The sequence below is a fragment of the Carcharhinus amblyrhynchos genome, chromosome 1, assembly GCF_965287045.1.
Source record: "Carcharhinus amblyrhynchos chromosome 1, sCarAmb.v2.hapA, whole genome shotgun sequence".
NCBI classification, from domain to species: Eukaryota; Metazoa; Chordata; class Chondrichthyes; order Carcharhiniformes; family Carcharhinidae; genus Carcharhinus; species Carcharhinus amblyrhynchos.
In genome coordinates, this window is record NC_137324.1 from 117,107,426 (window position 1) to 117,120,269 (window position 12,844).

General features: G+C 43.0%; 1 protein-coding gene across 7 annotated transcripts in view; it reads right to left on the reverse strand.

The window, feature by feature from the left end:
- Nucleotides 1-12,844, reverse strand: part of ndst3 (N-deacetylase/N-sulfotransferase (heparan glucosaminyl) 3) — a 765,674-nt gene that overhangs the window by 117,743 nt on the left and 635,087 nt on the right. For all 7 annotated transcript variants that reach the window (XM_080191467.1, XM_080191474.1, XM_080191492.1 and 4 more), the window contains 2 exons: nucleotides 8,249-8,336; nucleotides 3,198-3,352 (listed from right to left, as the gene is read on the reverse strand). In XM_080191467.1, coding sequence (XP_080047593.1) covers nucleotides 3,198-3,352; nucleotides 8,249-8,336 — 243 coding nt within the window. The remainder of the gene's footprint in view (nucleotides 1-3,197; nucleotides 3,353-8,248; nucleotides 8,337-12,844) is intronic.

Sequence of the window (12,844 nt, forward strand, 5' to 3'; positions counted from 1 at the left end):
TGGGGGGTAAATTTGCAAAAGCGATGCAGGAAGGTTTAAACTGATTCGGAGGGGGGGAGGGATAGTGAGGAAAGGGGGTGAAAGTGAGGGGGGCATAGTTGGGGAATGCAAGGCACGGCATAGTGGGGGTGGGGCGGAGCAGGGTTTGAAATGCGTGTACTTTAATGAGAGGAGTATTCGCAATAAAGTGGATGAACTTGCAGCGTGGATCAGTACCTGGGACTTTGATGTTGTGGCCATTTCTGAGACATGGATAGAGCAGGGTCAGGAATGGATGTTGCAGGTTCCGGGGTACAAATGCTTTAGTCGGAGTAGAGAAGAAGGTAGAAGGGGGGGTGGGGTAGCATTGCTAGTCAAGGACTGTATCACAGTGTCGGAGAGAAAGTTTGATGAGGACTTGTCAGTTGAGGTAGTATGGGCGGAGATTAGAAATAGGAGAGGAGAGGTCACCCTGTTGGGAGTCTTTTATAGACCTCCTAAAAGTTCTAGAGAGGTTGAGGAAAGGATTGCGGAAACAATCCTGGTTAGGAGTGAAAGTAATAGGGTAATTGTTATGGGGGACTTTAACTTTACGAATATTGATTGGAGTTGCTATAGTTCTAGCTCGCTAGAGGGGTCAGTGTTTGTACAAAGCGTGCAGGAAGGTTTTTTGTCTCAGTATGTAGACAGGCCAACTAGAGGTGAGGCTATATTGGATTTGGTGCTGGGAAATGAGCCAGACCAGGTGCTAGACTTGGAAGTTGGTGTGCATTTTGGGGATAGTGACCACAATTCGGTTACGTTCACCTTAGTGATGGGAAGAGATAGGCATGAACCTCGGGTCAGCAATTTTAGCTGGGGTAAGGGCGACTATGAGGCTATCAGGAGTGAATTAGGAAGCATGGATTGGATTAGGGGATTACAGGGACTGGGAACGTCTGAAATGTGGAGTTTTTTCAAGGAGCAGCTACTGCGAGTCCTTGATAGGTATGTCCCTGTCAGGCATGGTGGATTTGGTAGATCTAGGGAACCGTGGTGCACTAAAAGAGTTGAGTCCATGGTTAAAAAGAAAAAGGAGGCTTATGTTCGGATGAGATTGGAGGGCTCAGATAGTGCACTAGAAAGCTTTAGATTGGCTAGGAGGGAGTTGAAGAGTGAGTTGAGAAGGGCTAAAAGAGGACATGAGAAGAATTTGGCTGATAGGATTAAGGAGAATCCTAAGGCGTTCTATAGGTATGTCAAGAACAGAAGGTTGGTCAGGGCAAGATTAGGGCCAGTTACAGACAGCAGGGGGAAGTTGTGTGTGGAACCGGAGGAGATTGGAGAAGTATTGAACCAATATTTCTCTTCGGTGTTCACGCAGGGGGACATGAATATAGCTGAGGAGGACATTGGGTTGCAGGGGTGTAAAATAGACAGTATTACGGTTGATAAAGGGGATGTGCTGGAAATTCTTGAGGGGCTGAAAATAGATAAGTCCCCTGGTCCGGATGGGATCTACCCTAGGATTCTCTGGGAGGCTAGAGAGGTGATTGCAGAGCCTCTGGCTCAGATCTTCAGGTCGTCATTGGTCTCTGGTGTAGTCCCGGAGGATTGGAGGATAGCGAATGTTGTCCCATTGTTTAAGAAGGGGAACAGAGACTTTGCCGGGAATTATAGACCGGTGAGTCTTACTTCTGTTGTGGGCAAGGTTTTAGAAAAAATTATTAGGGATAGGATTTATAGTTATTTGGAGTGTAATGAAGTGATTAGAAATAGTCAGCATGGTTTTGTAGCGGGTAGGTCGTGCCTTACTAACCTTATTGAGTTTTTTGAGAAGGTGACCAAAGAGGTGGATGGGGGCAAGGCAGTTGACGTGGTATACATGGATTTTAGTAAGGCGTTCGATAAGGTTCACCATGGTAGGCTTCTGCAGAAAATGCAGATGTATGGGATTGTGGGTAATCTAGGAAGTTGGATCAGGAATTGGCTATCAGATAGGAGACAGAGGGTGGTGGTGGATGGTAAATATTCATCATGGAGTACAGTTACGAGTGGTGTGCCTCAGGGATCTGTTTTGGGGCCACTGTTGTTTGTAATTTTTATTAATGATCTGGATGAGGGTATAGTTGGGTGGATTAGTAAATTTGCTGATGACACCAAAATTGGAGGTGTGGTAGATTGTGAGGAAGGGTGTCATAGTCTGCAGGGAGACTTAGATAGGTTGCAGAGCTGGGCCGAGAGGTGGCGGATGGAATTTAATGTGGAGAAGTGTGAGGTAATTCACTTTGGTAGGAGCAACAGATGTGTCGAGTATAGGGCTAACGGGAGGACTTTGAATAGTGTGGATGAACAGAGGGATCTAGGTGTGTGTGTACATAGATCCCTGAAAGTTGGGAATCAAGTAGATAAGGTTGTTAAGAAGGCGTACGGTGTCTTGGCGTTTATTGGTAGGGGGATTGAATTTAGGAGTCGCAGTGTAATGTTGCAACTGTACACTACTCTAGTGCGGCCGCACTTGGAGTACTGTGTGCAGTTCTGGTCCCCGCATTACAAGAAGGATGTGGAGGCGTTGGAGAGGGTGCAGAGGAGGTTTACTAGGATGTTGCCTGGTATGGTGGGGAGGTCCTATGAGGAGAGACTGAGGGATTTAGAGTTGTTTTCGTTGGAAAGAAGGCGGCTAAGAGGGGATCTTATTGAAACATATAAGATGATTAGAGGTTTAGATAGGGTGGATAGTGATAGCCTTTTTCCTCGGATGGAGAAAGCTAGCACGAGGGGACATGGCTTTAAATTAAGGGGGGGTAGCTACAGGACGGATGTCAGGGGTGGGTTCTTTACCCAGCGGGTGGTGAGGGATTGGAATGCCCTGCCTGCTGCGGTTGTAAATGCGTCTAGTTTGGGGGCGTTTAAGAGATCTCTGGATAGGTTTATGGACGAAAAGGGATTGGTATAGGCTAGTGGGTCATTGTTTTTGTAACTGGTCGGCGCAACATCGTGGGCCGAAGGGCCTGTTCTGCGCTGTAATGTTCTATGTTCTATGTTCTATGTTCTTTAAGAATGCCATTACTAGTAGGCCAGCATTTCACAACCTTGCCCACTCAAGGCTCGTAAGATCCTGCCTGAGGCTAACGGAGAATGCTGTTCTGTGAGCCTCGTGGTAGTAAAATTCAGGCCATAGTCTTTTTTAATTCTCTTCAAATGAGTTTCTTAATATTATCAAACCAATTAATACTCACTAATGCAAACTCCTTGTTGAGGATCATTTGCTCAGCCAGTACTGACTCGTTGTGGAAGAGATGAGGTTGCATGTGACTCCACATGTGGGGGAACCACCAGAATTCATTCACGTACTTTAGCAGCAAATCATCACCTTCATCCTCTGCAAGCGTCCCTGTAAAAACCAGACAAATTCAAGTCGTGATGATTGGGTCTAAAGTGTTTCTGGAATTAACAGACTAAATCATAAGATGCTCTTCCAGCGTTAAAGAGGTGTCAAAAGAAATGCACTGGAGTAGTAGGTAACCTTTGCCATACAGCAGCCATTATGTGCCTTGATCCTGTTTGTGAAATACAGCAGGTGCATTGGACTAAAAAAGTAGCAAAGAATTCTCAAATGTCCGAGGTGTGGATTGCTACTCGGTCAGAGATTACAAATTTCTCAATGGACCTCCCAACCCAGACCTGATAGTTAGAGGGATAGGGGGGCTAGACAGGGAGGCATCAGTGCTGGAGTAAGTGGGGGTGGGGGGGAAATCAATACCATAGTTACTGAGGAGCGAGAAGTGGTTTTAACCCTTCTAACCTTTCTTGGATACCTATTCTGCAAAGAGAGCCAGAAACATCCAAAGTCTCTGATTTAAATCAGAGATTCGGATTATTCCAGATGCAGGATAATTGCCCACCAAAAATTTAAACTTGCCAGCAATTCCTGTGCAGTCTTTGCACGGGGATTTCCAAGGGGATGGTCCTGTTGTGCACAAACAGATGAAAAAAGAACAGAAATAGAACATTCAGTTTCTCGAGCCTGCTCCGCCATTCGTTAAAATCATGGCTGACCGATCTGTATGTGTTCTACATTCCTACTGGCCCAGCCAGTGATGCCCAAATCCCATGAACAAATAAAACAAAAATTCTCAAGTATTCTCAATAACCCAATCAAATCCTTGCCTCATAGAAGTTCATCTCTCTCCGCCTTAAACATTTTCAATGACCCTGCCTGCACCACCTTTGAAGCAGAGTGTTCCAAAATTGCACAGCTGTCCAGAGAAAAAAATTCATCTCCATCCTAAAAGGGTGACTCCTAATTTTAAAACATTGTCCCTCTAGTTCTGGACTCAGCCACAGGAGGAAATATCCTTTCCACAGCCACCTTATCAAGGCAATTCAGGATCTTATATACTTCAATCGAGGGTCACTCCTCACTCTTCAAAACTTCAATGGAAACAAGCACAGTTTGTCTAACCTTCCCTCATAATACCACCCACTTATTCCAGGTCTCACTCCAGTAAATCTCCTCTGAACCGCATCCAACACAATTACATCCTTCCTTTTGGAAAGGTACCACAATTGAACACAATATTCAAGATCTGGTCTTCTGACTATGACTCCCCTTTCCCTGCCCCGCTGGGAGAAGAGGGGTTCTGGGCCATTATGCAAGTTCCGAGCATTGTAAATTCACATGCAAAAAGCCGTACCCATGGTTACAAAAGACTTGCACATTTAGAGAAATGACGACTTTGTTGATAGAAATATGGAGATTTACATTTCAAACATGGAGTGCCACATGCATGCAATCAAACAGCCTCATATTTCTAGGGAATCTATAAATCTGAAAAAAAATCATTGCTCTTTTTATTATCTCTGGGCCAGTGAGACAGAAGGAATTGGTGAATATAGAGTGAACTTGCTAATTTGGCAAAACTCCCCTGTGGCTGCCTGAAATGAACTGGCAGCATAAAATTTCAGAGATCTGATTATTTTCTCTGCTGCAGTCCATGTCACCCTACTGTGGGCTATTTACCTAGCCTACACTTGTACAGTTCATGAGAAAGAATTAGAAGAGCTCATCTTAGTCAATATATCCTTTTAGGATGGTTCGGGCTCCCCTTTGGTGATGCTTCATTTGGGATGGCACGTTGGCACAGTGGTTAGTACTGCTGCCTCACAGCATTAGGGACCCGGGTTCGATTCCCACAGTCCCAAGATGTGCAGGTTAGGTGGATTGGCCATGCAAAATGCCCTTTAGTGTAGTGTCAGGGGGACTAGCTAGGGTGAATGCATGGGGTTATTGGGATAGGGTCTGGGTGGGATTGTGTTTGGTGCAGACTCGATGGGCCAAATGGCATCCTTCTGCAGTGTAGGGTTTTATATTTATTTGGCTTCCCTCACAGCCACCAGTTGCACTGCTTCACCTTATATATAACACGCAAAGAGAGATTCCCCATTGGAAAGCCCACTTTGCAGGTTTTGGATATATTTCCCTGAATTCTCCCGAAAAGAAAGCCTTGCTGTGGATAATGAGGAATGTAAGCGGCAATTCTCTAACAGCACTGGAAATTGGCAGAAACCTGTGGGCTATTTTGAGAAATCTCCAGACATCTAAAAAAAACAAGATTATCTTCAGCAGTTTTTCTGTAAACAACCAATTCTGCCCTGATTAGCTGGCCTTGCCAACTGCACCTGCTTGATAGAGGCATATAATTATCAAAGTCTATGAGAAGGCGATTAGTGACAGAATGTAGGATGGTTGCCACCATCCTATGCTACTCTACAATTTATATACTTCTGCCAGTAATACAGCAGGTGCTATTTCAACCTGGCATGAAATCTGACAGAATATGTGACATGTCAATTTTCAGGATGAATAAATTGGGTCTATATCCTCTAGGTTTTTAGAGGAATAAGAGGTGATCTCATTTAAAAGCAGGATTCTGAAAAGGCTTGATAGAGTAGACACAGAGGTTGTTTCCCCTGGCTACAGAATCAAGGGTACAGGTCAAAGTTTCACAATATGGGGTTAATTAAATGATTGTGATGAGGAAAACTGCCCTTGAACATTAAGGAAAAGAGAGACATGTTGCTGAAGTTTTTCATCTTGCAATCATCAGGACAAACATAGGAATGCAAAATTCCGAATGACCGCTACAATTTATATAGCAAGACAAAGGGTGCTGATTGGCTGGCAAGTCATCTCTGATTGGTTGAGGTACAACCATCAAGAAAGCAGTGAGCACCTCTAGGTTTCCCCATGCTTCAAAGTAACTTACAAAAGGTTCTATGCTTGAACGTATTCCTTTCCTTGCAGAGAATGGGTCCATGCATTTGAATGTATATTGCTTCTACCATACATAGATTAGTCACGTTAAGAACTTCATGGACTATTTTGATAAAAATTTCTTCATTCAGAAGGTTAGTTTTATCATAAGCTCCACCATATGCTCCATCATTTAGTATATTCTGCACCCTAACTGCACTGTCAGCCAAGCAGTTCCAGTTTAGCTACAACACTGTCTGAGAATGTGGAAAATTGTCCAGTTATGCCCTGTCTATAAAATGCAGGACAAATACAATGCAGCCAATCACTGCTAACATCACTCTACTCTTAATCATCAGCAAAGACAAGAAAATGATGAAACACTTGCACATACATTCATACAGATTAGAAGGGAGAATTGAGTACAAAGTATTTGAGTATAAAAATGGCATACTGAATAGTCTTTGACTTGTGAGGAGTAAGTGATTGAGCCATTGCAATATGAGATTCCAGTAGAAACATAGAAATATAGATGATAAGAGGAAGAGGAGGCCATTTGGCTCTTCAAGCCTGCTCCACTATTCATTATGATCATGGCTAATTATCCAACTCAACGGCCTAATCCTGCTTTTTCCCCATAACCTTCACCTCAAGTGCTATATCCAGCTACCTCTTGAATATATTCAATGTTTTGGCATCAACTACTTCCTGTGGTAATGAATTCCATTGGTTCACTACTCTTTGGATGGAGAAATGTCTCCTCACCTCTGTCCTAAATGGTCTACCCTGAATCCTCAGACTACGACCCCTGGTTCTGGACTCCCCCACCATTGGGAACAGGTAGAGTTGACTTTAGCAGGCGAATAGTCGGTTTTGTGATTCCAGGGATCTGTAGTCTGTCTTCCCAGTTCTCTTTTTAGCTGCGGTTCTTTATTGACCTGACTGCCTTCCAAAGTCAAAGAGAGAGAGAGGGGGATTCAAGATATACCAATAAATAAAGGCTATTTGGAGAGACACTGTATGTATGCTTGCTGCCTTTTTCTTCTGTGTCAAAGTTGCAGCACTTGTTCTCACATGACATATACACTGACATATAACTTGAGACAATTAGTCAGCTGGGTTTTAATCCATCTTTTATATATTGCAAGTGGGAAGGTGAATCCAAAGAAATCCGTTTGGGCATTAGACAGGAAATCTCTTGTTGGGATGGCCATTATGTCCCATTGTCTCCACCAGAGATGACAATTAATTTCTGGATGCTTTTAGAAATATCTTTCTGGCCACAGGCTGGGGTTCGACTGTCTCTCAAAGAAACACCCTGCAACAATTCAGTCAGTGACTTGTATGTCCATTTTGTAAATAATCTCAGCTCTTACTCAAAGTCCAATTTTTGGGACATAATTTGATTTTTTTTATCCCCTATGTTATGGTGATATCTTTCTCCCCTCTCAGAAATGTTCAGCGATCTCCATTACTCTGGAACCAGGGAGGTAGTACACCATATAGATGCTGGTTACTGAAATGCTTATCTGTCAAACATCCTATGGGTCATTGTCTGTGTGGAGTTTGTACTTTCTCTGTGTCCGCATTTGTTTCCTCTGGTTTCCTCCCACAGTCCAAAAATGTGTAGGTTAGGTTGATTGGCCATGCCAAATTGACCCTAATGTCAGGAGGATTAGCAGGATAAATACGTGGGGTTATGGGAATAGGGTCTGGGCGGGATGGTAGTTGGTGCAGACTTGATGGGTCGAATGGCCTCCTTCTACACTGTAGGGATTCTATGATTCTAACTAACCTTTATCAGCAATTCTCATTGACTTCTCATAGCCTCTCCAGCTGTGGCCTGGGGTCCATTCCTTTATCTATTTAATCAATATTTTTTAAAATTCCCTCACAAGCACAGTGCATTACATAGCTTGCAATTTTCTCAGTAATAAAAGCATTATATCAATGCACAATATTTCACCTTACATAAGGACATTTCAATATTGTGACAAAATCAGAGTTGAATTGCTATTTGGTCGACATTCTCACCTGTGTGGTAGAATTTTCCAGAATATCCGAGGTTGAAGGTGAAATTGGGAACCTGGGTTCGCAAGAGGTTTTGAGTTTCAAGTAATGCCTAAAAAAAAGCAAATTGCACCATGATTGCTGCAGGATATGTTCCTTTGATATAATACATTTGAACATAACACTAAAAGTAACTGCCACATACATTTCTTACTAATGGTTGGAAGTGCAATGAAATGCAATTCATACGTTTAGTTCAGTCTAACAAAAGAGATGTGACACCACAATTTTTATATTTCATTTGAGAGATATTATTTAAAATAATGAGCTTGACAAATAAAAGAGCACAAACATACAAGTTGATTTTGACTGCTTAGATCTTTAAAAAAAATCTAAATGGCTTTTTTTGTTCCAGTTGATTGGCTACCCGAGGTCAAACCAATAGCCAGAAGCAAAACCTAGATTTATACTGAGCAGAGCTGATTATGGAGAGAATATGCTTCAATGGTTTGCTGTAAACTGTACATCTACAGGAATGGAGAGTCTAAAATTTTCAGCTGGCCTTCAATTGACTTTGTGGCATCAATCAGGTGGGTAGGAGTGGAAAATGGGATGCTGATCTTATGATTGGTTCTCCAGCCCATAATCTTTCCTGCAGTCAGCAAAGGCACCTGTCCAGTTCCGGGAAAATACACACAAGTGAGGAGGTATTGTTGTGATGATGTCTCACATCCCATTTTCTGTCATTGCTGCCATAGTTGCCCTGCTTTACATTAACACCCATTACGTATTTGCATTGATGGTTTCAAGGCATCACAGAAATGCCTGAGTATTTAAATGACCTCAGTCCAATGTGAAGAGGTGCAGTTTATATTTCAGTCATCTTTTGTTGCAGTCTTTGTGCCATTTGCTGAATACTTACTATTACTTCCCTTAGACAACACACAATCGTTTCCCCTTATGGACCACCATCCCTTGTTGGATGAAGGGGGAGAGTAATGGAGGGGTGCCTGGCTGGTGATGCTTCAGTAAGAAGTCTCACAACCGCAGGTTAAAGTCCAGCCAGTTTATTTGATATTAAACCCACAAGCATCTCCACATCATAGTGATGCTTCACCAGTGGGACATGGTACCCACAGGCTGGTATGCTCTTGCAAGTGTATACAGGTAGAAATGTTCTTGTGCATGGCTGAGGGGCAGCTTCATTTTCCAAAGGAAGCTATCACAGAGTTATGTCACATACTGTCACATGTTGCAAATGGGATACAGCCACCTTTTTGTCAGTAGCTTTTAGGATCACAATTGGCCTCACCTTCTAGACCAAGGATCATTCCAATGCTGTGATCATCAGCAGCATTAGCAACACAGCATAAATGCATCAAACAAGTCATGGAGCTGGATTTCATAGTGAGGCAAGGTGAGGGGAGTGCAGGTCCCGAGCAGAATGATATAGAACAGCTTGTTCTGCAGCAGTAACACACTGCCAGCAGATTCAACAGGCTAAGGGTCAGATTCCCACCTTGCAGTGGACAGCATTTCTACCCTTGGGAATGGCTGAACAATCTGATTGGCTACTGGGACTGCAGCATCTCCAGGAAGAATAGCAATGGCAACTTGAATGAGATAATCCAGACAATCCCTGTCTGCAAGAAACTTAATGAAACACTGATATCAGAAATGTACAGGGATAGGGCCTGGGTAAGATGCCCAGTCAGAATCTGTACAGACTTGATGGGCCAAATGGTCCCCTTCTACTCTGTAGGGTTACTATGGTTCTCATGACTACCTTCCAATTGTAGCCAGAGAGTTACTCTCAGTGGTTTCTTTGCCCTTTCTCCCACTTTTACTTCTGATTCCCCAAGAAATTTCACTTAGCACCCTATTATTTTTTACCTGCATATTGCGCAGATGACATTATTGAGAAATAGTATAGTAGGTTCTACATCGTTGATGACAACACTCAGGTTGATCTCACCATCACCTCTGTTGACGTCTCTGGTTTGTCCACTTCTTGTCTGACATCCAGTACTGGATGAACAGAAAATTGCTCCAAACTAAATATTAGGAGGACTAAGCCATTCTTAACAGTCACCAGTTGAACCAGACTGTTTCCAATCTTGATGTTGCATTTGATTATGAAAAGAGTTTCTGAACACCTACATATCTGTTCCATTACTAATACTGCCTATTTTTACCTCCAGAACACTGCCCAACTCCAAATCTGTTTCAGCTGTTCTCAAACCCGAAATACAATGATCCATATTACCTCAAAGACTTGACAATTCCAATGTTAATCTGGCAACCCTCCCAATTTTCACATACAAAAATTTGTGTTCATCCAAAACTCTGTAGCCAGCATTCTAATTTGTACCAATTTCACCCATTACCTGTGTGCTAATTAATCTAGATTGGCTTCTGGCCCACAACACCTCAACTTTAAATGTCTCATCTTTGATTTCAAATCCCTCCATTGTCTCACCATTCCCCATCTCTGCAATCTCCTCCAGCCTCATGGACCTTCGAAATCTCTGAACTCTTCCAATTCTGGGATTCTGTGTACTCCCAATATTTATCTCTCCACCACTGGCAGCCATCCTTCTTGACCCTAGACTCTGCAATTCCCTCCTCGAACCTCTCTGATTCTTGACTGCTTTCTCTTTGTTTAAGATATTCCTTAAAACACAGCTTATTAACCAGAAATTTGGCCATCTGCACTGTTAAGTCTTTCTGTGTCAAATTTTGTTTGATATTGCTTTTGTGAAGCAGTTTGCAATGTACTGCTGTATTAAGAATGCTATATAAATATGTTTGTGTTGAACTATTTCTGGTCACTTTATGAATGTTTGTATCTTCTCCTTTTCCATCATAAATAGATTACCCACAGATTTTTCATGCGTGGCCCAAACATTGCTCCTGATAACCTTTCTACAAAAACATACCGCGTATTGTTTGTGTGATTGTGAATATACATGTGCGTGCAAATGTGTCTGACTGTATATGCCTGAGTGGTAGTACATGTTCATGCCAATATAGATGCGTGCAGAAATTTGAGCATGTGCTTTCACACCACCAGTGTTTTTGGCATCACCTTTTCCTATAGTGCAAAGTGTTTGATTTGTAAACCCTTAAAATGAGGCTCCGTTGGGACTGATATGGCTCTTGTATCACCAACCTTTGGTTATCTGTAATGTTATGTTATGTCTGGACCTGTTGTATTTTATAGTTCTGTGTCACGCTGCTTGCTTAGTCTGGCCCTGCGTCCTTTCAGTTTTAACGTACAAGCATTGGAAGAGGCAAGCAAAAGGGGCCAAATCTGCATCCATTTTGAAAGATAGTGGCATCAAGTGTGCCAATTCCTGCCATGTTTTAATAACTGGACATTGCTTGTGTGTACTACTGAGCAACAGGAAGACATTTTAATGGCACAAATGAGATCAGTGAAGCCCTGTGGGGAACTTGTCGCTAAGCCTGTCCCTGTCTTTTAGAAGCAGGAGGAGACAGCCCTCTCCAATCATGTCTCAATGACAGCTGTCCAAGCATCTGGAGAGATTGCCTCTAGATGTTTTGTTATGGATCTGTCAGCTTCAAGTATCCTGAAGCTATCATGCACTCAACGGTTCTCTCTGGTGCTGCAAAGCCTGTCTGGCACTGCATATGGACTCTGATGTTAGAAGTTTGCTGAGCTACTTACTATCTGTTACATTTGTCTCTCTCGCTCCTTCACGTCGTGGCCCTGAAATCAAATCTGAAGCATTTGAAATACCTCTGGATCCCATGACTGACAGTATTAGCATGAAGCCCATAATTGGCAACATGGGCAACATGTATCCCAACCTCCATGACAAAATCTGGTGGCACCCCCATTAACCGAAGCTCTTGGAGCCTTAACAGAATAAACTTCCTTAATGGCTGCCAAAACTCTGGCCCCAGGGATCCTGGTTCCACCCAGGTTACTTAATTGCTACACAGCCATATATAGGGCGATATTCTGCCCCCAAGAACTGCCAGCCGATCAAATGTTAGCGGTTCTCCAGTACCGGCAGTATTACTGAGTACAGTGACCACTGCCCATATTGTATGGGATCCAATGTAAAGGCTCGCAAACGAATGTGCCAAAGGTGGGTGGCTTCCTTCAGGGCTCGCTTTCCAGATATTCAGGTTCTTCAATGGGCTATCGAATGCCTGAGAACCAGGGACCTCCCCAAGAATGCTGCAGGCAAACCCTATAGGGTTGGCAGTAGTGTCTTTCTGGATGATGGGTTTCCCAACTGCCACTGGTAGATTTCCAGCATTGGCAGGATGTGGCAACTTGAGGACCTCAACTGGTCTCTGGTGAAGAGGATAAATACAAGTCTTCCTGTCCTGGACTTAACTGGAGGGAGATGGGAGGGTGTGGGATCTCCACCCTGCATCCTCTTACCCAAACACGCACCCCTTCCTCCAGTTTCAAACTCACCTCTGAGAGATACATTATATTTTGAACAATTTGACTTCATGTGAAACATTTTATGAATGTACACACATTAATGAACAAATAGTTCCAGAAGAAGTCTAGATTTGGAAGAAACTGCCAAAGTGCTTTTGCAGTTTTACATTTCAGAATAAGGCTTTTACTTCAGA